This window comes from Rhinocladiella mackenziei, assembly GCF_000835555.1.
Source record: "Rhinocladiella mackenziei CBS 650.93 unplaced genomic scaffold supercont1.1, whole genome shotgun sequence".
NCBI lineage: Eukaryota > Fungi > Ascomycota > Eurotiomycetes > Chaetothyriales > Herpotrichiellaceae > Rhinocladiella > Rhinocladiella mackenziei.
Genome location: NW_013550604.1, coordinates 4,569,250 through 4,594,994, shown reverse-complemented (window position 1 = coordinate 4,594,994; position 25,745 = coordinate 4,569,250). Strand labels below are relative to the sequence as shown.

The window sequence follows — 25,745 nt, the reverse complement described above, 5'->3', positions numbered from 1 at the left end:
CTCCTTCAGGTCCACAGATTCTGCATGTTCCTTCATTCTCGCCGTCAATACTCACCGAATTCTCATGATCAAGGCCCATCCAGACAATCTCTACGCTCAGGCATTCCTCCTCCACAAAATCTCCAATACCGTCAAGCCGACCCGTTGATCCGCCATAGCCGAAAAAAAGAGGCTACATCCGTTGTACAAAATATACGCCCACTAATGACTTGAAAACCTTGATATACATCCCGCTCGAAGCAGGAGATGAAGGCTGCATGATAGATAAACAAGGAACCATTTCCCCCTCCCCAAATAAGGCGGTGTGGTTGAAATTTCTCGAAGAATACCACAGGCTTCTGTCCCATTCTTGCCAGTCTACTTCAATATCGGTCAAGCTATCTATATGCGCACCAAAACTGAGTACAACTCTCCTAGATCTATGGGCATCCAAATTTCTCCATCCAGCTTACCTCTATCTGCGAATAGTCTCTGCCTTGCTTCTTGTGCTGAAACGAAATCACACGAAATTATCGACCCGCCCCCGAAATATCAACAACCGCTTGAAGACAATACCTATCGACAGCAGCTGACCAGAAGAATCGCCGATTTTGCTCATCGAACCGGCGGTCTGCAAGTACTCAATCAGACTGATTTTACTCTCCAGCAGCTTTCCGCTTCCATGTCCGAAGTAAATGAAAACGTCAAAGGACAACAAGGTGTTTATTTGCCGGAAATTCGAGGATTTAAGAATAGTAACCAGCGGAGATCTGAAATCCGCGCCAGCGAGATGAATGATTTCTGGGCCCAGGAACTTAATTACGGGGAAGACATCAGAAACAAAAGCCACACTTTATTGCTGCCATGAGAGAGAAGCCAAATTCGATTCACTATACCCACTCATCGTGGTTTGCTAGATGATGACGAGCGACCATTGACGGAAACCATGACCATCCTTCAACTGGGGGGTCTAGATATCCTCGTTATTTTCTGACACGTCCATTACTATTCTCCCACAGCAACAAGAACCTAACCGGACTCTAAATATCGACCTTAGGAATCCTAAATATTTGACAGGTACATTGCTACCTGTTGGACAAGACTCGCACGAGAGGCATTCTCCACATCAGGTTGGCTGGTCGCGACCCAACGCGTCAGCTTCAGTCGTGCAGAAGGGTGGAATATCAAAACTCCTATCCATGGGGCAGCTCATGTCACCAGGACTACCGTCCAGGCTCGCGTCGATGCTACTGGAGATACAGCTGTTTACTGTCGACCTGGACTTCGTCTGCAATCAGACGGCAGGATCACAATCGCTGCAGCCAAATCGGGCGTTGAACAGTCTCGTTACTACGATGCAGTCTGCTGGCCTGACAAAACAACAAAGCTCAGACTCAAGGGAGGAGACATCATCTTTCCAATCGTTGAAATCATGCTTTTGATAGCCAACGACATCCAAAAGAATGGGCAAGGATACCGAACATTGAGCCGCGGACGATTGGAGTTCCGCGGCAGATGTTGCAATCTAGGTAAGAACATCAAAATTTTCAACAGTGGCCTGTGTGCCACAGAGACCAAAACCTGCACACTTGCCAGGCTGCTTCTTCGTGAGAATTCCCTGCTCCTGGATGCCAGGGCTAGGAAACACATGTCGCTATGATCCTGACCCAATATGACGGTTATCGCGACCCCCGGCCTTTACTTGAAAGTCCATGAGAGGAGATTGACGATTCTCAGTTCACAGAATTATTCTTTGGACCTCCATCTCTGATTTGTTCGCAGCGCCAGATGTAGCTCATTACCTGGGAAGAATTGATACCCCCCGCCCCCAAAAATCCAATGCACAGTCCCAGTAGCACCAGGAAAACGCAAGAAAAGGTGGTCATAGCTGGATAGTTGACATGGCAAACGACTATGCAAATCACAGAATCAGACCAACCAATAGATTATAACGGGTACTGCGGTCAGTCATTCCCATCAACATGATACCTATCAGCTGTCTCTTCGAATGCTCTCCAAGCAGCGTTCCGAAATTTCAGCTCCTTGAATCGTCCTCTAACCTGTAGCGCGGGTGGTAGTTAAGAAGGGTTGAGGTCGACTAGTGGCATCGAGCACGCCTGTAGACATTCGTTTTCGGTTTAGCGGCCTAGGGTCTTGGCAGGACGAACCTAACCTCAGTCCTCAAGCCATCCTCTGCTTCATTTCCTATCTGCGCTCTATCCCCTCGATCCTATCGGATTGTTCCTGTTTGCAGGGCATTTGGGACGTCAGTGGGGCTCGATGAAACATATCTGGCCTTGCAATGCTGACTTTCCCCCCAGCCCTTGATGAAACCAGGATCAAGCACACATTATCAAGTGGCACCCGCTATCTCATTTCATTTCTGTTCCATTTGCAGTTTATAACAGCCCGGAATACTCTATGGAATGCATCGTAAGTGACTCGAGCTACCAGAGTTGACGAAATGCCCGGACAGAATTGGAGTCTCGCAAAAATCCTTGCAACGGCTTGGCCAATGGGGCATTCGATCAAGCATCAAATTGGTATTGATAGTGCCGGCATCATACAAATTCGACGCTACTTTGGCAGTCTGTTTACAGATTCGTTGAAATATAAGGAGGTTGCCCTGAAACCGATAGAGCCGAAACTCTTGACAGCCGCAGGTCCAAAAGTTGCCGATCTCTGGCAACAACTATGCTACTCGCCAGCATGCGCACTGAATCTCTCTGCTCATGGAAAGCGACTTTTATTGGAACAGAGGCTCTGATTCGCAGTCTTTTTCGACACCTGCTAGCAGGCATCTCTCCCTCTCTCTTTTCCCCCCCGGAGGCTGCTCAACAAGTCCAGTATCCGAGCCAACAAATTTTGAAGTCAGCGAGGTCACAAATTACCAGACGACAAGACCCAGACACGGTCGCGATTCAGTGTCTACCGACGGATGACATACGCTGAAATTTCAGTTCTCAATAAGCCAGCGTTGAGAAATGGTGCGGAGAAGCCCGCGGCCTAGGGAAGTGCAAACCTTTCGACCCGAATTCAAGGTATGATGTTGCACGACATTGTCACAGGCGCCCATCTTCAAAAGCGACCGGACTAATGGCCCTCTGCAAAGGTCCATGATGGAGGATTGTGGCACCGACAGACAAGCGGCCACGTTGACAACATGAAGGGGCAGATGTTCATGCTTGGCACGCCTCAACAGCTTGGGCTGCGCGCAGTCGTGGTTTCAACAATTTTCCCACGGGCAGCGACCCCGTTTTGGTGTTAACACGTCAAAGAAATGATGGACCGTTCAATTGTGTGCTCGGTTTTTATATTGTCAGGAGAGGCTGCTGCAAATACAGTGGAGGACCAGAAATGGCAGCCCCTGGAGCTGGAAATTTAGATGGCATCATTGGTCGAGCTTTCAACGCGTAGCTTCGAGAGCGCCAATGTGACTTTAGCTCTTTGACCACTGGCAGCAGACCGCCTTCGGCCTGACTCTAAAATTCCCAAACCTCATTTTCTATGCTCCCGCCTTGACACCACGTACTTCCCGCTGTGTCTTTCCCGACATACCGCGTACCATTCTTCTTAACTACCAACAATGGCTGACTCGGACTCTTCTTCATTGTCCTCGGCACCATCCACTGATGATGAGGAAATGGTGCGGAAAATGACGAAGCCTATGGGCTTGGACCGTTATTTCAAGCCTGCGCCCAAGCCTGAAGCCACCCCAGAACCCCCCAAACGCGCCCCTTCACCTCCCCACGAATATACATTAGCCGACAATGATGCAATTGCTTTTATTGTTATGTTCAGAAGTCGATTTAGCGACGCGTTTCCCAAGTCCGTGCCGCAGTATGGTCCACAAGACATTGAAAGAGGGGTCTCTGGTGAACTCCCCGACGAACAGGTGGAAAGACTTTTATGTGCGTTATTGGGTCTGGTGTTGAATAGGAAGAAGGATGTCGAGTTAGTTTCCCCTGTCCTGCACAATGACACCAAGCAATTGTGGAATCATGCCGCGAAGGAGAAATTTGCCTAACACACTTTACAGGCGTGGACACTATGGCAGGGCCCTTGAAGACGCAATATCTGCAAACCAGAATCAGTGGCCAAGTGTGTGGAAAGGCGTCAATCCGATCCATGGTGGCAAGAATTTCAATAACATGACACCCGAGGAACGAGTACGCAGCCCGCCGTTTTGCATTTACGCGTTTTAATTGACCGACGTCCTAGTTAAATCTTCTCAGAGCTCTCGTTCTTTGGTCACTCAACTCCTCGGAAACCGTGCAGGGACTCATCAAAGAGTCGTATAAACAGTCACGCCGGGACGACGACCGCAACCAACCACGAAGCGTTCAACCGTGGTTTTCAGATCAATACCGACGAAAATACTGGCTCATTGAAGGCCTGGACGATTCCTATTTCCGAATCTATAGAGAAAATGATGGGAAAACGGCCAAAACAAATAGTTGGTTCAGTGTTGCCGGATCCATTCAAGACGTCCATACATTGGCAGACAAATTCAGTGAAGAGCACACATCGAATTCGAAGGTGATCAGTGACAAGTTGAGGTCAGCAATTCCAAGATTTGAGGCTGGTGAAGAGGTATGTGAAGCCCTGATTCAAGTCGCGCATTCTATCTGACATGGCTCTAGAAGCGCAAACGCCGCGACTACCGTCTCGCTCGGAAAGCTGCCTTCGCTCGACCCGAACCAGGATTTTCTCTATATGAAGGACGGACTCGGGGCAAGAGAATGAAATACACATTTTCGGACGAAGAGTACGGATCTGATGGGCTGTCTAGCAAGCGTTCCACAAGAATTTCGGGAAGTTCCACCCCACTCGAGCATGGACCTACCGTCACCGCAAGTGGAAGGCAGGTCAAGTCCCGGATTGGCGGAGTATATGGTGAGAGCATGCTGATTGATCAGCGCAAAGAACTAGAAAGGGCGGCAGGAGAAGGTCATTTCACAGAAACTAGTGACGACATGCCTTCTACCCTCCCCAACGGACGCGGAACACGAATTTCGAGATCAGGTAGACATGTCAAAATCACGAGAGTGAGATACACAGATGGCATGGATTCGGACAGTGACGAAGCCCAATCCTCTGGAAAGGAATGGAGTGGGAACGAGGACGAACCAGATGAATCTGAGCCGGACTTTAATGCCGAGGACGAAGATGACGACGAGGATGAGGAAATGAGCGACGAAGGACTCGAAGCCGACGAGTTGGTGGAAGATGACAATACTCAAGAGAGCCTCGTGGTACAGCTGAGATATCGGAAAGGCAAGACGTCGCTGGGGACAGAACGACAATCTGCTCATCAGCAGATTACGAATCGCAACTCCATCATTCGGTCGATACAGTCGGAAACCGCATGTCAAGCACCTGCAGCACTGACGGATACTACCATGATGGACACCATTGACGTTGTTCCGCGAACCAAGGTGACGAGTGGTGCACAAGGTCTTCCGAATGGAGTCAAGAATGTCGAAACAGGGGGAACTGCACAAACTCCTCCTCAGCCGCCGCCTCCACCTACGATGCAGGCTGAGATTCAGTCCATGGATATGTCGTAAAAGATCGTCTCGTGCAGGAGAGCGAGATCGTGGGTTGTGCTTCCCAAGACCGTACGAGATAGAATGTTCGGCGTTACGAAAAGGAAAAAGCATGTATCGACTTCCTTGACTGCGTCTCGAGCTGCGAATCTTGGTAGAGAATACAAGCAAACGAATTGAAAACGAGATATTGAATATTCTCCTTTCCGTCATCAAGGCAACGATATCTTCTGGAATGGATGCCCCTGAATTCAAAGAATACTATTCGCCTGTGCCCGTTTTCCATACCAGTAACCCCCAGGAAGGTGTCCAGGACTTTACCGTATAACGGACAGATCAGAATAGACGGACGAGGACTCAAGAGACTTAAATTTCGTCAACGATGCTGAATGCAATTGAATACAGCTATAATACACTAGGGGTAAGACGATCAACCACCTTTCCCGTCGCCACCCACCTACCAGCACCAATACTTCCATGACAGCTTCATTCAATATGCACACTTTCGTTGCCCTCGCCCATGCGTCATGCAGGAAATTCTCGTTCTGTGCCAGTTGTCACCGAGGCCACCCCATCTGATGCTGTGTCAGATCGACTTTCGTCCCCATTCCCGACTCTCCAGATCTCAAGCCATAGGAAGCAGGAACTTCTCTCTAAGCAACACATCGGCACCAGGTCTCTTCTCATGATCGACTTCGAAGGTCTTGTTCATGAACTTCTTTGCATCCTCGCTCGCGGATTCCGGAATCGTTGGCTTTTCATTGTTGCTTCCCACGGCAAACAGCGTCTGCAAGGTCGTCATGGAAGGAAAAGGTCGCGAGCCCGTGAACATCTCGACGACCAAGCATCCAACGGACCAGATGTCGGATTTGATCGATTGTCCACTCTGTCGAACCACTTCAGGTGCCATCCAGAAGACACTACCTTGCAAGGAGGTGCGTGTGCCAGGAGCGGCATTCATGCCGTTGAAGTTGGTTTTCTTGGACACACCGAAATCCGAAATCTTGACCGCACCGCGGTTGTCGACGAGGATATTTGCTCCCTTGATATCTCGATGGATGATGTTTCGTGCGTGTAGATATGAGAGGCCTTCAAGAATTTGCCGCGTAAAATTTCGTACCAACGGTTCCTGGAAGGTATTGTACTGTTTGAGCATACCAGCAATGGAACCACCAGCAACATATTCGAGGAAAATATTGAGATGGTCTTCATCGGATGATGTACCCAAATATTGTACAATGTGAGGATGGCGTAATCCCTGCAATAGGTTGATTTCTTGTTTGAGTGCTGCAATCATTGCTGATTTCTTCTTGTCACCTTCTGTGCCCTTGGTAACGTTGGGTAGTTCAACTTGTTTGACGGCCATAAGTTCACCAGTGACAGCATGCAAAGCAAGATAGACACTGCCAAATGAACCCTCGCCGATCAAATCACCTTTCATCCAGTTGCTCTTATCGAAGCTGTTTCCTTTGAGGAACGAATTCAATGCTTGATCCTCTTCTTCTCCGTCTTCAGCAACAATGACCGACAATCGTTCATTGAAGTTTTCAACTCCCAACCCGCCAGGACTTTCATCAATGTAACTGATTCTCGCTGCTTCACTTTGATTTGCTGTGTCAGAGCCGCTATCAAAGGAGACATAGGACTTCCGATTCGGCTCAAGGGGAGACTCTTCCTGCAACGGATGAAGGGTTGAGGATGCAATGGAATCTCTGAATGATGAGTTGTTGAGATTAAATCGGCCCGAGACCACCGATAAGGGCCTTGTCGTGGGAACTCGAGAACCTGTTCCGCTTTGAGCGAGCCAGGAATCGGCAATGCTAGGAATACTAGGTACCGGAGGGGCATCTTTCATACTCGAAGCATAGCTCGCATTACTCATGACACTCAATCGACTTGCCGCTCGACTCATCCGTTGCGATCGCCGTACTGACATTCTCATTGTCTTTTCAATGTCTTCACGTTGATGAGCCGGGAAATAGGATGTTAGTTCCTGTACAATCATTTCGCTTGGAGGTCGAGCGCCAAAGAATGACCGCAGTTTGGAACTTTGATTGCTTGGAACTCTGAGGTGCTGTTGTGCTTCTTGTCGGTCAAATTCATCCGCTGTAGCTAGGATGTTGCGATTTCGATCAGTGGTGGTGACAGGCGACATGGGACCTTGGATGTGATGCCAGGATTCACCCGTCAGCTTTTGAAGCTTGATCTGGTTACGCATGTTGTTCGTGCTCAATGCGTTGTTATGCAAGATTTGTGATTCATCGGCCGCGATCTTTGCAGCCTTGCGAATTTCTTCTAGATCCGGAGGACCATCATTGATTTTTCTTAATATCAACCGATTTCTCTCGGACCTGGTCGATTCGTTGCAAATCTTCATAAGCTCACTGTCACTGACTCGACGACAATTGGCAAGATCAGGCTCAAGGCCATTGAGCACATAAAAACAATAATTCCGAAAATGCGTCTCTGGAAGAAGCAACTTTTTCAGTACGGTTGAAGTGACATCGTCTGCAGTTTTGCAGAACTTGATATTGACAACCTTGGTTTGTCCTCCATTGTGAATAATTTTGATGACGGGAGATCCAGTAGGCAGTCCACCGGGAGTCAACCCATCGATACTCGAGTTCTGTCGCAAATGAGCAGCTCGAGTGGTTTGATTCGCCAACTGCGGAGTTTCAGGCCGTCTTCCAGACGTGGAATTTGCTGAGCCTGGCTGGCTAAAATAGCCTGCGCTTTGGTTGTTCCGCCCATTGTCCATTGGGCTGGTAGCATAGCGATGGGCTCTCAAGCCGGCACTATGTGCATCAGCCAACGGCGAACTTGGTCTGGAGCCAACTTTGAAACCAGTGCTGGCGGAATTGAAATTTTGTAGCGCAGAAGGATCTAGTTGGCGAGAAAATCGCCTCCCGCTTCCGGTGTGTGATTTGGAGCCATGGGTGCGAGGTGAATCAGAGGATGAAGGGGTGCCGGCAAAACCATCGAGGATGGCTAGAGAATCTCTATTTCTCCTGGCCCGCAACAAGGATGACTTGTTCCGAAGCTGTTTTATCGCGACATTGAGTCGGACTCGATCGCCAATCTTCTTGATCCCCATTTCAGACAGAATTTTCTGATCACATTCCAATAAACTTTCACCAGTAAAATTGTTGGCCTTGAAAAGAGATTCATATTGTCCAAACCGAATAGAGTGTAGCCATTCCCCAACTTTTTTCTCATCCCATGCTCGAATCGAGTCCAGCCCGTCATATACATCGGAGAATTCGGAGTCGGTTGGAGAGGAGAACAGCCCATCTTGAAGAGCCATTGAAGACATTTGTATTCTCTGAGACCCTTCGGAGAAATTGCGAATGGGTATCTGCTGAGCGGTGGGGATGCTGGGTACATATGGCGGCTTAGAGGCCAACATGATCATGTCAGCTCTCTGCTACCCATTCCGCGGCGATTTGTAGAGAACAGAGGGTGTGTTCCTCCTGTTTTCAAAGAGCTGGCATTTCAAAGGAAATGGTTGTGGTCGCCAACACACAGAGAATCACCGAACAGCCCACAGCCCAGATCGGGAATCTGGGGCAAGGCAATCGGGAGAGCAGAAATGAAAACCCGTGGAAGACAAAAAGGAACTGAAAGTAGGCTTGGTCCCTGGAAATTGTAGCGTGTAAAGTGCAATAGGGTCAGGAGAAGTATTCAAAAGAAATGAGGCTGCGTAAGACAGAGAACCCGACGAGCTCAAAGGATGACGAGTCGGGCGGCTCTGTATCGCTTAGGATGCTTGATGTCGCTGTCATAAAGAAGTTCTGCAACATGTGTGGGCGAATCTGAAACACAAGGATGAAGACCGACAAGGTGGAAAAGGTTGTGCCACTGGCTGCTGGCTGGTGTAACCATCTGCTGAGAACTCCTGAAGCACAGATGAGCGACAGGGAGGACCACGGTCAGTTGATGGCCAGAGGGCGCCACCCGCCCAATCAGAAGGAGAACAGGGCCGCCCAGTGACGGCCATGGCCCTGTTTGGTTACTGCGTAGGCATCGTGCAGGCATTCGGCTCTTTCTTCTTAGGCCTCTCATTAGTTGCCACTCCCCTCCAGTTCCCTACCTTGACCCTTCGACATCTCGTAGCCTGGTCCTTGCTATTGGTCATCACCGTCAGTCTCGCCATCACGTCCTGACTCTCGGCAATCATATTCTCCAGTGTAGAAAACTCCATCCTCCTTGTCTTGGTCTTTCCACATCCTTCACCCTGCAGGACTGAACCCGCAGCAGGCATAGATCTATGTGAGTAGGCTGATCGAACCCTAGATACCTGTACCTCTTACTGCCAACTTACGCGCCGCCATGGCCAAGCGTTCACGCGACTCGTCAATTTGCACTTCTGACGGAGGAGCCTCCGGGGAAGAAGATTTCGAATCACCGCGTCCCGCAAAGCTCAATATGACCGAGACCTCTCCTCCAAGGGTTGCCATACAGTGCTCCCTTCCGCCCCATCGAGACGTCCTTGACTTTGTTTCTGTTGAAGACTTCGAGCTTCATTATGCCCAACATCATGCGAATCGATGTTCTGCATGCGGCAAAAACTTCCCTACTACCCACCTCCTAGCCTTACATATCGATGAGAACCACAACACGTTTCGTGAAACCCTGCAAGCCAAAGGTGAGAAAACATTTGCCTGCTTTGTGGAAGATTGTGACAGGCTGTGTTCTACGCCACAAAAGAGACGGTTACATCTGATAGACAAGCATTCTTTCCCCAAGATCTACAATTTTCGAGTCGTCGATACTGGCATTGACAAGTCAACTTCCATGCTTCAAGAAAGCCGTCGTCGAAGGGTGTCTATTACTGCCGATCAAGCTGCCTCAGACAGACATCCAAGACGAGTGTCTCGAACAGAACTGAAATCTAATCCGCAGGTCCCTGTCACTGTCCCACCGAAAGCAAGGAATGAAGAGTCGTCCGACCGAGCTCAAAGGGAAGTTGAAAATACCAATCTCAAATCCAGCAAGACTGTCTCGGATAATACCATGAATAGTCTGGAGGTATCCATGTCAGCTTTACAATTTGTACCACCTAGCGTTGCAAATAAGCACCGCAACAGACAAAAATTAGGGTGATGCATCGGTCCTAGAGCTAGAATCTAAGCGAGGTTGAGAATTTGGGTTCTCGGGCTGATCATGCCTGATCATGAAGCTCTATTTGGAAGAACGAGACAGTACCACGCAAATGTCGCGGCTCGACGACGAACCGAGCAATGGTTACCCCACGACGTCTCTTCACCAGGGCGAAGACCATTTACCTAGGGGTATACATCTTCGAGCTCCAAAGATCTCGGCAAGGGACGTGTCCCATGAACTCTGGACCTTGTACCACCCCCTCACTCTACTCGTGTTGGGTGTATTCGATTTGTGCGGGGAAGGCGTCTCATCGGTTGATAAATCAATGACAATATAACTCGTGTACCACGCAAACATGAACTGATCGCTTGTTTTGAAACCTTTTGAGCCAAAAGACGAGAGACGTCGGCTGATGCACTGCAAAGGAAAGAGCTACAATCCCAAAGCGCTCCCAAAGAACCCATCCTGCTGCCACGACAGCTAGCCTTGCAACAGCTCCCTCGCGGCCTTGTGGTTTGACAGAATATCGCGGCAAACATGGCTACAGTGTCAGTCCATGCTCTGAATGCTGGCCATCTTACCATTCCCGAACGATTTTTTATTGTCCCAGCTGATCCAGTGGCCAAACGGACCGTCCCCTCACTATCTTTCCTTATCCAGCATCAGGACGGTGCTGGTAGAAAATTGTCGCGAATTGTCTTTGATCTGGGTATGCGACGAGATCTCAACTTGTATCCATCAGCACTACGGGACCATCTCGCCAGCCGTGGGCCGATCGACACAGAACCAGACGTTGTCGCCTCACTCGCCGCAGGAGGGCTGGGAGTCGACGATATCGACTACGTGATATTCAGCCACGTCCACTATGATCACGTTGGATTTCCTCGTGACTTTTCAAACGAGAGGACGAAGTTCATCGTTGGCAATGGTGCCATCGATCTTCTCGCGGGCAAAACGCAGCTTAACCTGGGCAAACACATGGTCTTTGAATCAGATTTACTTCCCCTGGAGCGGACGATAGAGCTATCACCTCCTGAGAAGCTCAATGGCCAGGAACAAAATGGAGCACAATTTGCTTGGGAACCTCTGGCTTCATTTCCAGAGGCGATCGACTTCTTTGGAGACAGAACTGTCTACATCATTAATGCACCGGGCCATCTCCCTGGCCATATCAACCTGCTCTGCAAAGTCTCGAATGATACGTCCAAATTTGTCTATCTTGCAGGAGACGCCTGCCATGACGTTCGATTATTGACGGGGGAGAGAGAGATTGCTACTTGGGCGGACGAGACGGGTAGACAATGCTGCATGCACGTTGACATACCAAAATCGAAGGAAACGCTAGCTCGATTGTATGCTGTCTCGAAAGATGGGATTAAGGTGAATGGGGAAGCGCCGGCGGCAGAGGTCGAGGTGGTGTTTGCGCATGACTTTGCGTGGGAAGAAGAGGCGAAGAAGAAGGACAAGTTTTGGCCTGGAAAGATATAACGAACCTCGCCCTGAGGCCGGACTTGCTCGTAGGAAACTTATAACATGAAGGTCACATGGTGCAGAGAGGCGTACCCCGAGTAGGATGGTTCATCGAAGCTGGAAAACTCCAAGAGTGTATCAAAACGGGACAGAAATATATAAATAGGGAATCCATCCTGCATAGCAAACAGCGTAGTTGCTATAGTAGTCTTCCCATACTCGGTATCCTTGTGCATCTTCGGCTTTTGCTCAGTCGCAAACCTCCCCGTGTATGTATCAATACCGTATCATAGTGCCATGGAAAGTGAATGGGTTTCCACATATCATCCTTGAGTTTCGCAATGTGATCGCAGAGGTTACAACTGATTTCTTTGTGAACCATTCTCGTTTCTGCAAAGACTGACTGGCCGATATATTTGTGAATTAATGTCCAGAACAAGGTCGTGGTAGATCGTAGTCGACCCTTGGTAGCGCTGCTAGCCCGGCCTGTTTCCTGTTTCCTGTTTCTAACAGTCAGTCAGGCCGAGCGATACCTCACTCGCAGAGGCCTATGTCTCTAGTGATCAAGCAAGGTGAAATAGCAGCTTATCGAACTTCGAATGCCGGGGTATGGCGCGTTTGGTGTGCTGCAAGATTTTGATCAACGACGGAGATATGGCAAAGCAAAATGGATATTGTCCATATCTTTTCTCCCCCACTCAACTGGGAATTGCGAGGCTGATGTGTCGAACAAAGTGGCAGGTGCCATCGGCGAGATGAATATGGATATATGTGGTTCCTTGTTGAAATGTGGTTAGGACACAACGGACATTGGTGTAAGCTGTAGCCCCGAAAGCATTTGTAGAAATTTCTCTGCGATGTGGCGGACGATTTCTACTTTTGTGATAAAGAGTTCTTGACTGTTCTTTTCTGGGCATTGATTATGACCATGAACTTTTCGTAGAGTATGCCGAGCTTCCTCCTCCATGTTGAATTCGGGCGCGAAATCGTGCCTCCTGATCGGATGATGCCTATAAGTCTCATCCTCATCCATGTGAACCCGAGATTGTAAAGAATCGACATCAAAGATCCTGATGGTTGCATCAATATATCAATTGTTGCATGACAAACCTTTGCCCCTCTTGTGGGAAGATTTTGCTATAGCCAATGCTGATCATCTCACGAATGACTTGGTGTACAGCGGTCATTGACTAGCTCCAATTTGTCCTGTATAATACTTCATAGATAGTTGGAGCCATATCTGAGGACATGGGTCAAGGACTTCGTCAATGAGATAGTCAAGGGGCGGCTTGTCTCTATAGGTGGCAAATTTGACCAAGCATAAACGTTTGGCCAGACGCTATTGACTCAGTTCATTGCACTGACGGCGCTCCCAGCCTGAGGCGTTTGACTGGGCTCATCGAGGATGCTTCACAAATCGTGAAGCTGCTTGAATAACCAGACGACTCGTCTGAATTCGAATTTGGCGAATAGCCATTGAGAATGACGCCGTGAATAGCAGGCGTGCATAAACAGTTGAGAGATTCGCGACGGCGATGGCCGTCGACGACGAAGCTGACTAGTTCTCGGGTTTTCCAATTGACTGATGGCAATATGGCTCGAAGTGCTATAGAGCTGAAACTTCGAAAATTGTGGTCAAATCTGTTAACCATATGTAGCTGAGACACGCGCGTCGTAAGGCATAGAGCAGATCGAAAGCATTTGACTCAATCCAGGATTGTGATTCAATTTTTGTTCTTGAGCAAAGAGAAGCTGTAGGAAAGAAACCCCGAAGAGATCGAGACTATACATATTCGAAGACGAATGCAACGGCACCGTCCTGAAACAGATCCTCACTCTTCTGAGGCGAAACTTACACGATTTGACACGGACAGTTCCAGAAGTGGAGTGAGTTCTGGTCCATTATGTAAACACGAGGGTTGAATAGATCTTGTCACCCCATCCATTCTCTACTCCTCTCTCACTGTGCGCCGCTGCGAAGCTGAAAGAATTCATTTAACAGAGTATTTTGATCTAAAATACCATTTCCCAGTGCATTCTCTGCAGTATTGTGCATTGCTTCAGCATTGATGGTTCTCAAATACATCCTGCACTCCCTCCGCGGGACGAATCTTGAAATCTTCAAGGTACCATTCCCGCTTCCCCTCCCCGTCCTCTTTCTCCATTCCCTTTTCTCTAATGCTTCTTTATTCACGTGCAGTTCGGTCTTTACCTCTCCTTCCCCATCGGTTACATGTACTACTTCGGTACGAACCTCGAAAACCGCTTCAGTGTCCCTGGCTTCTGGCCCACGCAGGAACAAAGTCACAAGATCCCCTTTGAGCGCGAAGAGATTAAGGCCGAAGTTGAGCGGATTCAAAGGAATATAAGAAACCAGGAACTTGAAAGGCAGAGGCAGCTGCAGATGGCGCTTCGAGAGCAGAAAGGCCAAAAAGAACAAGAGGTGGAGTCAGCTTGATTTTGTCTGGCGCCAAAGATGCACGCAGTGTAACGATTCAATGTCACTTCTGCATGACGAAGGAGTCTCGGGATTTGCATCGAAACATTTGACAAGGGAAACGACAACAACCCAAAGAAAAGTTATAGGAATGAATCCGGCGCTGTACGGCATATCAATTGGGTGACAAGATGTAAGGGGAGAGAGCACATCTACTCCATGCCGTACGATCGGAAAACCATGGAGACCGAATTAAAAAAAAAAAAAAAAAAAAAAGGTCCACTCAAGTCGCGAATTGTCAGCTCCGTCCATGACCGGAGGACACGGTCGACACCCCGAACGAAATCAATCCTCGACGCCCGCGCTCGAAATTTTGTTTGCATTCTCATGACATTCGATGGTCCAAAGAGCCCACATCTCTCGATGATCACATGCCTAGAGTTGGAAATCCTAAAACGCCTTTACAATGCATATGCCTCTCCACGACGCAACGCCGGGGGGAGAAATCTGACTCTAAAGTTCTCTCAGGGTGGATTTTGCCGATTCTCCCACAGCCTGTACAGTAGGAGAAACCGATCTGAAAGCTTCTGAAGCCAGCCTCAATCCGTCCGCCGCATATGTAGCCTTTTCTACTGATCCTGAACCTGCGGGCGCTCCCGCGGTCATATAGGCAAATTCGCCATGGACGTAGTACCAAATTCGATTGTAAATGATGGCGACATGGTTGGGCAGGTAGAGGGATGCTGCGGTGACGAGGAGAGAGACGAGGATGAAGAGGATCAGGTCTAGTTGCCAGTCAGCGTTAGCACGACCAAGTACAGACTTGAACGCACTGAAAATGAACTTCTCGGTGGGGGTGAGCATATACAGGGAGAAAGTGACCTCATATTGGTATTTCTTCAACTGTAGCCAGCGAACAAAGGAGGATATGTATGATACTCTCTGCTCCCTGGTGACTTTGGCATAGTCGGGCATTTCGAAAGCTAGGCTCGGCATCGACATGAGGTAGGTAGACGGGAGTTCGGTTCGGTGTGTTGGTATTTTGGAGGAATTTTTGAGACGATGATCCAATGGGTTCTCAAGTTTTGAGGTGTGAATTTTCAGGTGGTCGGTACACGTACTTAGGAACGAGTGACGAATGAAAACACGGCCCGTTGGTGGGAAAAAGGAGGCTCAGCAATGCATCTCGCTGAGTGAGAAAAGTGACGGTGACGGGAGAGACCGAGTTTTGGGGCCGAAGGAATATGTAAGGAGAGAATTGTCAGGACACAGAGGAGCGATCTAGCAGTAGTCGTTGTTTGATGTTTGAGGATGGCAGTCTGCTACGACTAGGCTGCCCAAAAATTGGTTTTTCTAGCTTTGGTCTCGCTGACGTGCTTCTTCCAATTGCGCTGCACATTTTACGCGTTGGCGCCAACGCGCGTTGCTCAATTCCTAGCTACCAAGGCCTGAAGCTCATCAAGCCTAAGTCGCTGCCGGTGGCATTGACTGTTGATAAGGGGCAACCCTTGCAAACCCCCCTGCTGCTCTCCACTCACAGTCGGTCACTTCTTAGATTTTCTCATCTGTCTCGAACATGTTTTACTTGAACATCTCAACACTTCCTTCACTCAGGATACGGCCGACTTGACATAAACGGATTACCTTCGGCAGACACCAAACTGCGTCCGTTATCCAATACTCGGCCGGTCGAAGTTGTGCCTGGCGGACCCGATAGAATGCACAATGCTCTTTCCCGGCACATCTTCTCCTCCGTCCTGTCTTCATTACTGTTCTCTAAAAGCCATTCCTAATGTCCAGCCTCGGTCCGATTCCGAACTGCCACGAATCTTTTCATATAATTCCATCAGGCAGACCCGACAGGAATAATTTTCCAGGCCAACATCCACCCGGCTCGGAACGGGAGTCCTGACGAGGTCCGAATTCTAGCTTCGGCCTTGACCATTTCTGAATTCTGATGGGCTTTTCGCTGGGTTTTGTCTGATGGTGATCAAATAAGTTGAATCTTGCACTGCCTCGCTGACTGATCCACCTGTCTAAGACATCCGGTTCGTCTGCAACATCGTGTTTAATTGGATGTCGTATCATAAACCGAATTGGTGTTGTTGCTTGTTCGGAATGCAAAGATCCATTGACCGAGTCTTGCTCTGTTATCACTGTTGACGTTGAACTGTTATCAGAAAATTCCCCCGAAAATTGTCTTCGGAAAGGTTCCGTACTGAACCACTTACTCTCAGCCTCGCCGATGAACATTGAAAGACGACAAGAACCCAAAACGAGGTTAACCTTCTTCAATAGCTCTGACCATCTGAAGTTTAGGATCGTTCATGTATCTACGTATTAACCAATAGCCATTCCTGTTAGCAGGTATTCCTCAAAGCTCTTCAACCACGCAGCCTCGTTCCAATCTCAATATCAAATCTTGGCGAAGCTTCCTTCATGTTGTACAAACGCGAATCGAACCTCCGACCAAAAAACTCACGCGATGGAGAAAACTCGTTAGGAAACCCCAACCCCCCCCCTCCCTCCTCCTCCTTTTATATGGTTCGTACCTAACTCACTCTCTGACATGCTGTAGGAGAGGTCAGATACGGGAAGGAGGTTTCGGTTTGAGCCGCCAACCGAGTATTGCTACGGCTAGGTTTGCACCATTTTCAATCCAACCCGGCTCTGGTTGTCGGAGGGAATTTAATAAATCCATGTGAATTCCAATAATGATGCTGACCAGTGAGAATTCATGGGTATCAGCCATGTGGTTGATCAAAGCATTGCATGTGGTGTGAAATGTCATGGGTTTTCGCGATACATTCTACATTTTGCACAATGGGGTCGGGGTTGGAGGATTGTTTCTTGCTCTGAGAGGTCATACGTACATTCACCCACTAGAGAGATTTTTGGTGTACACAGAACCAAAAGACGACTCCCAAAGGATGAGAGATTGGGGATTTCATATCAAAAGCCGATCCGAATGATGGGAATCTCATAACCAAGAGGTCTCTTTCTAGTCTATTCGTGCACTCATGGTTATCATCTTTCTCTAATGTCTATTCTCTTCGAAAACCCAGGGTCTTCTAGTTTCTCCATCAAGCTCTCCGTCTCTCCTACTAGACCATTCATCCATCATATCGACTCAAAAGCAGTCAAATAGGCTGGCTGGCTGACTATCCGTTCTTCACGTAATTGATTTCCACAGGTTCCTGCTCCCCATAAACCATGGATGGAGACGAACATGCCACATTCACGTCAGGCTTTTCCGTCACAAAACTGCACAACAGCCCACTTCCCACTCCACGCCCACGTTCTCGCGCCTAAATCTCCGCCTCCTCCGGGCATCGCGCGTATTTCTTCGTCTTTGCCCTCTGGCAGTCCCACGACGACGTCAGCTTTGCATGTCCGCAGCGCGAGAGTTCTGATTCCTGATGACGGACCTAGGGGGCCGATTGCCGTGGTGAAGGGCGTGGTGGCGGGCCATGCTGCCTGTTTTCTAAATGTGAGTCCTCTACTTCTCACTCTCGCATATATCAAATCGAAATCAAGTAGGACCAATGATAGATCGGCTGAATATCAACGGGGAGGAAGGAGACGGCCATGACATGAAAAGAGGGAGCTTACATCACCAGTTAGCTTTCTATAATTTAAATCCCCCTTGAACACGACTAGCTCACTTTCCCTGACATCCTCCATCAGTTCCGGCGCCACATGCGGCAAACGCCAGAAACTGCCCGCGTGCGTCCAGAACCGATTAGGGCGCAAAATCAGCTTTCCCTCAGCATGCAACATACTCCAGTCGTCGAAGAGGAATTTTATCGTGGCCGCTTCGTCCTCAGATAAAGGTGGAGTAGATGTGCCGTTCTTTTCACTCTCACCATCGTTGGAACCGTTCTCATAGAATGCTTTCGGATCTTGCATTGACGAAAGCAGGGCCGCAAAGTCCCTTGGGACGACATCGCTAACGAACCAGGGTATGCTTTTTGGATGCAGAACAACTTCAGTCGCGAGACCCGTGGCGAGCAAGTATCCAGCCAGTACGAGGTCGACGAATAACTCAAATCCCGCGTTGTCCAGGACAATGTCAACCCGTCTTCTCTCCTTGGCAGCTTTATGCGCGGAATTCAGTACCTCAAACGCGATTCCTAGGTCGTTGACCAAGACGTTCTTCTCAGATTCTTTCCTGGCACTGCTTCCTTGAAGCTTCTGGATGTCTTCGTACGTCAAACTCGTCAACAGAGAAAGATCCGTAGCGTTTCCCCAGAGACAAATCTCAGCCATTTCGACGAATAAGACTTTCTCGGCTTCTTCGACCTTAGCTGGGTCCGTCGTGTCCACAACCGCGTGGGCCTTCGACGATCGGATCTGTGTGACAATATCTCTGTATCGAGCAGCAAGTTCGAGCACAGCCGGCCGCGAGGACTTGAACGTGCTCATCTTCTGGCGCTGGAAAGGGTCATAGTCTTTCCAAAACGATGTCGTGGCCAAACTGAACAGCGACGCAATCCGGCGGTATAAGTAGCATTCGGAAAACAGCCATTCAACATCGTGCCAGCGGGGTGGACCGCGCTCTTGTAACTCGGCATTGTATCCTTCAACGTCTGGAAATCCGTCGTCTGGAATTGGGATCATGACTCGATTGTGCTGTAGCTCGTACTTGAGCGAGGCGAGGGCCGAGATGATGGATTTGCCTTCCGTGAGAGCGTCTTTTTCCGAATCCGGAAGCGATGAGATGGTGCGATGAACGTCGTCAATGGCGCCGGTGATGATGGCTGGCCAGCGTTCTCGTGCCGATTTGAATGCGAATGACGTCGGGTCTGACGTTCGATATGTGGGTGTTTTGGTGTCGTATTCCATGCTTTTGCCTAGAGATGATGGCTTTCAACTTTTCCAATCAAAATCAAGAGAGAAAAAAGACCTTCTATGCACCTTTTATTAATGAATGTCGATGAAGGATGAAATGTGGGGCGTCGAGCGAGCAATGGGCCAAAACTGCCGCGTACATTACGCCAAGCATCACCAATAGGAACAGAAACGCAGTTCTCAACGAGGCTGAGCTGGAAGTTTGGATGAAATTTCCAGTATTTTATTTCCTTTGGTATATACCCTACTACCCTTTTTCCCTTTCATCCAAAATCCATCCGCAACTCAATGGCAGGCTTTGTATCCACATTATCTGAAGAGATGGTCTCCTGTTTCCTTCCCACTCCTGCTGCTCTCAGCAGGCTTTCCAATTCCGAGCGTTGATCCTCACTCAGTAGTCCCACCGTCACTTTGAAAGCGATTTGATCGGCTGCAACAAGCTCAAGTAGTCTCGTACCACTCTCTTTCCGCATACTCTCTAAGCTGCTGGCCGGTGAAACTTGCTTAGCACGGAGCAGGAGAACCGGTACCAAAATCGACATGGCAGCAAATCGACCACGTCCTTTGATGGTCGCCACTGAGGCCACGAGGGCTTGGGTAAGTGACGTTTTGACGCTTTCTGGGTCCTCAGCTTCGGGATTGCTTACAAATGGAACGAGCCGTGTCCAAAGGATTTTCCCAATTTTCTCTTCGCATACCGGTTTGGGATTCGTCATTAACAGTGATCGCATACAACCTGCTGCAATTTTGGCGAGTCCGACATCTTGAAGACAATCTAGTAATTCCGCCACTGCTTTGGTAACAAGTTCATCGTTGGCTGGAATGGCAAAACTTGCTGTCGTGAGCAAGATTGTCATCGACAACAGTGTGTTCTTTGCGCACGTTATAGAATGTTCATTATCTCGGCGTTGGGCAATGGCCAAGGTTGCCAACATGCGATATAAGCATCCCCGAAGTAATCTGGATGCTACTTCCTCAGATGCTGAGCGGGTAACGTCCTGCAAGAAGGCTTTAAAGATTGGCATGATACGCGGTAACACCTCGTCTTGACAAATCCCCGTTGCAAGGATGGTACAATAGCTGTGGAAAATGCAAGCGTGTAGATCAGCCCGAATAATGGACGGAAACACCGCGGCAACATCGACCAGAGCCTGGAAAGATAGCTGGACAAGAGCAATCCCATCGTCTCCCAGTCTCCGGAAGGCCGGACCAGGCGGATCTTCCAGTGTGGGGATGAGACCTGTCAAGACCAAAATGATAATTCTCGTCAACTCGAACAATTGCTCGATGTCGTCCGAGAGTTTCTCATCTCGATCGTGACTTTTAGCAGCTAGGTGATCCAGTGATAGATTCCTGGCAATTTCAACCAGAACGCTCTGTGTCTCTCTTGTGCTCGTCAGGGCCAGACGATCAAGAGTGTCGGTGGTCTCATTGAAGACTGCTTCTTCGTAAATAGCATTTCCACAAACTTCGGGTGTCAAAATCTTTCTGAGAGCTTGTAAAATCGACAAGGCTTGAGACGGATCTTCTCGAGCTTGAGTCACTAATGCCTCAAATGCTAATCCAAATAGGATGAAAAAGAATGCCACCGGCTCCTCACGAAAACTCATGTCTCTTCCTTGCTGAATAGCACCATTGGCCGGTCCATCGCCGGACGAAACACGTTTGTTGTCGAGCGCGTCGAACACGGAGTCACTGTCTTTCTCCACAAGGACGGCAATCGCATCGACAATGCTCAGCCAGCTCTTCTGATAGAATTTGAGGCGGACTTCTCGATTGAAGGACGCGTACCGTTCGTCTAGATTTCCCCCAGCAATCTCGCCGGCAAGTGTGTCCGAAATTTCCGGTTCAAATCGCAGGCCAGCAAATTCTTGAAGCGAAGTGAGCCAAAGTGGAGCGAGTTGGGGAATAAAGGGTTGCAGAATTTCATCCAAATAGGGTTGCTCATGACTGGCCAGTTGCAATTGTGCCCAACCGGACAGAATAGCCATCTTCAGCATCGCCTGTGCATTAGGACTAAGATTTTTTATATCACCAATTGCGGGTTCTGGAGCAGGTTGGGTGAGGTTGTCTACTCCCATGGCAAGGACCTTAAAAATACGTCCCATTCGATCAGCATTGGTCACTATTCCAGTAGCAACGAATGTAGCACAAACCCCAATGGCCTCGGCAGCTAGTTCTGGTGATGAATCTGCTGCGAAGGCTGGTGTCAGAGCTGAACTGATCTGTGCTTGATATTGTTCCAAGAGGGATGCTTCGAGAAAATCTGGATCTGGTGTCTTGCCAAACAATTTCAAGATCTGATCGATGATTCGAAGACCCCAAATGCGGAGCTCAACAACATTGGCGGTAGAGGCTGAAAATGCTACCCGAACCACATCAGCAACCTTATTTTGCAACGCTTCTTCGGCAGGAATGACCCGATCGGGCGACAATGCCGCTTGAATGACGTCTATTGAATCGCTAAGCAGACGCATCGCAAAGTCTCGAGTTTGCCAACGCAAAAACTCTTGACCTTCAAGAGCGGTATCCGGTGCCTCTCCTTGCGCGGCGGCAGCGGCAGCAGCAAAACCAGCGACTTCTTCGTCCGCAAGATCAGGCACAGCCGTTTTGGCCGTGGCCACACGAGATGGAGCTTGAGCTTTTGTTCTGGTTCGGGAAAGTATACTTTGACATTTATCGATCCATTCCGATGTGTCAACAAGAATCGTTTGCTGCATCCAGTTCTGTAGCATTGCTTGTAGCGCCCGATTGTCAGGATGATCATCGAGACGCGTCCATAAGTCATCACTTAGCTTCGAAGTTGCGACCCGCGCTACTTCGGAAGCATTTCTTTTCATCAATTCACCGAGTCCCTTTATTGAGGCAGACTGAAGCAGCTCTTCATCAGATGCAAGATTTACCTGTAAATCCAGGACGTACTTGGCAAACTGGAGATGTGCCGGTGCGTACATTGACAGATGGCGGAGGCATTGATAACTTTCATAGCGCAATCGTGCCGAAGCTTCCTGTTGCAGGTACCCTATCAACACGAGGATCAAGTTTCGAGCCTTAGAGATATCCTGCAAGTCAGGCCCCAACACATTGATAATACTGTCCACACACTGAGCCAGGGCGAGGGGTGTAAAAAGTTCGAGCTCAAGGCTGGATGTGGCCACAGACGCGGATTCCTCATTGTGAGTGTCGTTTGAGTAAAGTTGGGCCAACAACCCAAGAGTGCTCGTGGCATATGTTGAGAATGCTAGTCCGGCGGATTCAGCAACCTGGACCAACCCCTTGAGGGCCCAAAAGTGTACAATAGAGTGACTGTCGCTGCACAACGATAGGAGAACACCGACAATAGATTTGATGTGTAGACTGGCTGCCATGGCCCCGACTTCGGAGTGAATATACCCAAGAGCAAGTGCACATCCAGCACGGGCATTGGGATCTCGATTGGCAACAATTGTGTCAATGAGGAATTTGACCTCCTGATTGGTGAATTGAGTGCCGGCAAGATTGCAAATCCGGCCAATGGCACGAGCAGCTATGTGTCGCAAGACGGGGTCTGGATTCAAAATATACTTTCCCAACAGCTCAATTATGACTTGACCAACCGCGCCAACATGTAACTTGCCAGGGACATAGGGCGTTTCGTTATTTGCGACTGCAAGCGCACACAATAGGGCTAAAGCGGAGTTGACCTGCATCGCAGCCTTTCGGCCCGGTTCTCGTTGAAGTGTTTGGGAGACGGCGGTAATCAGTTGTTCAACAGTGCTCTCTTGGATTCGGGGGGATTGCAGTGGTAAGGATATGGCAAAGAGTTTGATTGCCAAATTAACGCAAGATGTCGCCGATGAGCTTATCTCGGCTTCATCCAAAAGATCTTTTGGCCGAGAGATCAAAATTGGATCATGTTCAATTGCTGGAAGTGCTGGAGACCGAATCACAATGTCGGGAACAGAAACTTCTTGTTCAGTCGCCAACTCGTCGCTTGGCTGAAGATGATTCTCGAATGGTAAATACTTGTCGAAATTCTCTGCTAGGCTGCTTACGCCAAAACTCCAATTGTCGTTGGTAGACCAGAGTCCCTCAAAATTGCTTGCTGAATTTGCCAACGACGCTTCAAGGTTTTTCAGGATTGGACGTTCGGGGTCAGTGAATGTCCGCATCGTGAGGCCTATCAAATCTGAATGCGACACAATTTCGCTCTGTTCAAGACTCCTCAAGCTCACTAAAGCGGTAAAGCATTGAAGCACACGCCTTCGAAGCAAGATGGCAAAATCCCGTAATTGAAGTGCCGGGATCAAACGATGAGATAGGTCTTCGGCTTCTCGAGCCGGAGGGAGACTTTCCAGGAAGAGTATCGTGTTGTGGAGCAATGTCGAAATACGTTTGGATCCGTCTGTGGTGACCAGGCCGCTACAAGAAGAAAGAAACAAGAGTAACGCGCTAAGAGCGCATTCGCGAACGTGGGATAAGAAACTCAATTCCAAGTGTCCTCTTTTGGCGGCGTTTTCGTGCGTTAATGGAGGAGGTAGCGCATTCCTCCAGAGTAGCATAAGCTGATTTAAATGTACTTTGACGAAACTTGGTCCTAAGCTCATGAGGCCACCAATCAATGTCCAAGCAACCTGGACTTGGGATGCCGATAACCGTAATTCGGCGGCTGCACTTGACTTCAAAAGGTCTGTTGCGAAGGCAAAAATGTTGGAATAGGTCTGGGTCGAACCGTAGAGCGGCTTTTGACGGGCGGAACTAATCATGACCGCGATACTCATTGCATAGCCAAGTGACTTGCGATGGGGTTGTTTCGCTTCGGAAGAAGGCTGAAACTCTTTCTGAAGTTGTGACATGGCGTGCTCGATGCTGCGTACAAGTTGACTTGGGCAAGCAAAGACAAAGACTTTGAAGCATTGGGCGGCATGGCTCTGGACCGTATGGCTTGGATGTTGTACCACTTGAAAAAGTGCTTCTCTGCAAGAGTCCTGGAACACGCCGATAGCCGGTCCCAGCCTCAACAGCAAATCGGTCAATGTAGCCAAAGCTCCAGTGAGAATTCGCTTCGAAGGCTCTCGTCGTTCTGGCATAACTTGGGGGTAGTCCTTGAGGACATCGTTGATCAGATAACGTGCCGCATTGATTTGGGCGTTTTCGGTGAGAAGGCAGGTAACACTCATGAGGATCCATTCGACAAGTTTCCTGGTGAGTAGCAACCGATATCGATTGAATGAAATAGTTGGATGGTTTAGCAGGTCGGCATACGTATGCACCGCGATAGTGGCATAACTCTCCTCCAGGGTTTTGCGAGGCAGTAAGCGGAGAAGATATTTGTAACACATTGCAATGGCGGCGCGAGCCCTGTTCGTGGTGGCTGCTTTGCAATATTGATGGGAGAGAACGCGCAAGACTTCATTGAGGGAAAACATCAATCGTACAGAAGCCTTGACCTGACCCGGCGCAGGTGAACCTGGCCGTTCGTTCTCGACGTCCTCGTCCAAATCAGCTCCTGGTTTCTTGGACCTTTTGGGTTTGCGTAGAACTGGAACGTCGGCATTACCACTCTCAGAATATGCCTGGTTCAAGGTCGCCGCCATAGCACCTGCAGCGGCATGCCTCACAGAGGGCACCGGACTGTCAAATACCTTCCAGATGGTCGATTTGAGGTTGTCGAAGTCGTTGGAATTATTGAAATATGGTGTCTCCCTGGCCAGGCTGCGGATACAAGAACATGCACATCTTTGAACGAACGAAGACTTTTCATTTGTCGCGGCATTTCGAGCCTGTTTCCATATGTCCCGAGCCACGTGCTCATCCAGGCTGGATTGTATGCCCAGTATCACTCCTCCCAGTGCTCTGAAGACACATCCTCTGACTCCTGTGTGTGATGATTTCAAAAGCTTGAGTAGAGTCGAGACCACAAGTCCTGAGAGGCTGACAGCACTGTCCCCGGCGGAGCGAAAAAGAGCCCCCAGGCAGACTACGGCCGCATGTTTGATACCCAACTCTTTATCGGTCTTTCCAGTGTTCAAGATGGTTAACAGGTCATTGATAGTTTCGTAGAGAAAATTTCGGCTACCTCGCCCGAATGCATCGGCCAGGATCCTCCCCAATGTATTTCGGATCACGCGAGACGGTACTGGAGCCCCCAGGCCAACAATCTTGATGACTTCCTTCTTGATGGAGGGTTGATGTGAAGGTAAAGCCTCCGCCGATAATTGCTCCACATGACGTTGAAGGTCGGATACGAAGGTCAATAAATACAGGTCCTGCTGCTCGGTGGGAAGGGCGTGCAGTTTGGATACGTCGAGTTCAAGATTCGGTGTGCTATTCGCAGCGTGTGCGAGTTGAGGAGCCGGAGCGGGAGACGCCATGAG

General features: G+C 49.1%; 8 protein-coding genes across 8 annotated transcripts; 4 read left to right on the top strand and 4 right to left on the bottom strand.

Moving 5' to 3' along the window:
- Positions 1–385: 385 nt before the first annotated feature.
- Z518_01617 (uncharacterized protein) lies at positions 386–847 on the top strand (the record flags this gene model as incomplete). Its single annotated transcript, XM_013422216.1, has 1 exon — positions 386–847. One exon carries the CDS (start codon positions 386–388, stop codon positions 845–847), a length of 462 nt encoding a protein of 153 aa, XP_013277670.1.
- Positions 848–3,565: 2,718 nt separating this feature from the next.
- On the top strand, positions 3,566–5,549 carry Z518_01616 (uncharacterized protein; the record flags this gene model as incomplete). Its single annotated transcript, XM_013422215.1, has 4 exons — positions 3,566–3,933; positions 4,019–4,148; positions 4,201–4,572; positions 4,623–5,549. The coding sequence occupies 4 exons, from the start codon at positions 3,566–3,568 to the stop codon at positions 5,547–5,549; spliced, it is 1,797 nt and encodes a 598-aa protein (XP_013277669.1).
- A 604-nt stretch (positions 5,550–6,153) lies between these two features.
- Z518_01615 (uncharacterized protein) lies at positions 6,154–8,934 on the bottom strand (the record flags this gene model as incomplete). The annotated part of the gene is made up of 1 exon (XM_013422214.1): positions 6,154–8,934. The coding sequence occupies one exon, from the start codon at positions 8,932–8,934 to the stop codon at positions 6,154–6,156; it is 2,781 nt and encodes a 926-aa protein (XP_013277668.1).
- Positions 8,935–9,857: 923 nt separating this feature from the next.
- On the top strand, positions 9,858–10,631 carry Z518_01614 (uncharacterized protein; the record flags this gene model as incomplete). The annotated part of the gene is made up of 1 exon (XM_013422213.1): positions 9,858–10,631. One exon carries the CDS (start codon positions 9,858–9,860, stop codon positions 10,629–10,631), a length of 774 nt encoding a protein of 257 aa, XP_013277667.1.
- Positions 10,632–11,168: 537 nt separating this feature from the next.
- On the top strand, positions 11,169–12,119 carry Z518_01613 (uncharacterized protein; the record flags this gene model as incomplete). Its single annotated transcript, XM_013422212.1, has 1 exon — positions 11,169–12,119. The coding sequence occupies one exon, from the start codon at positions 11,169–11,171 to the stop codon at positions 12,117–12,119; it is 951 nt and encodes a 316-aa protein (XP_013277666.1).
- Positions 12,120–15,051: 2,932 nt separating this feature from the next.
- On the bottom strand, positions 15,052–15,534 carry Z518_01612 (uncharacterized protein; the record flags this gene model as incomplete). Its single annotated transcript, XM_013422211.1, has 2 exons — positions 15,052–15,323; positions 15,372–15,534. The coding sequence occupies 2 exons, from the start codon at positions 15,532–15,534 to the stop codon at positions 15,052–15,054; spliced, it is 435 nt and encodes a 144-aa protein (XP_013277665.1).
- A 2,247-nt stretch (positions 15,535–17,781) lies between these two features.
- Z518_01611 (uncharacterized protein) lies at positions 17,782–19,383 on the bottom strand (the record flags this gene model as incomplete). The annotated part of the gene is made up of 2 exons (XM_013422210.1): positions 17,782–18,015; positions 18,151–19,383. The coding sequence occupies 2 exons, from the start codon at positions 19,381–19,383 to the stop codon at positions 17,782–17,784; spliced, it is 1,467 nt and encodes a 488-aa protein (XP_013277664.1).
- Positions 19,384–19,652: 269 nt separating this feature from the next.
- On the bottom strand, positions 19,653–25,742 carry Z518_01610 (uncharacterized protein; the record flags this gene model as incomplete). Its single annotated transcript, XM_013422209.1, has 1 exon — positions 19,653–25,742. The coding sequence occupies one exon, from the start codon at positions 25,740–25,742 to the stop codon at positions 19,653–19,655; it is 6,090 nt and encodes a 2,029-aa protein (XP_013277663.1).
- Positions 25,743–25,745: the final 3 nt, after the last annotated feature.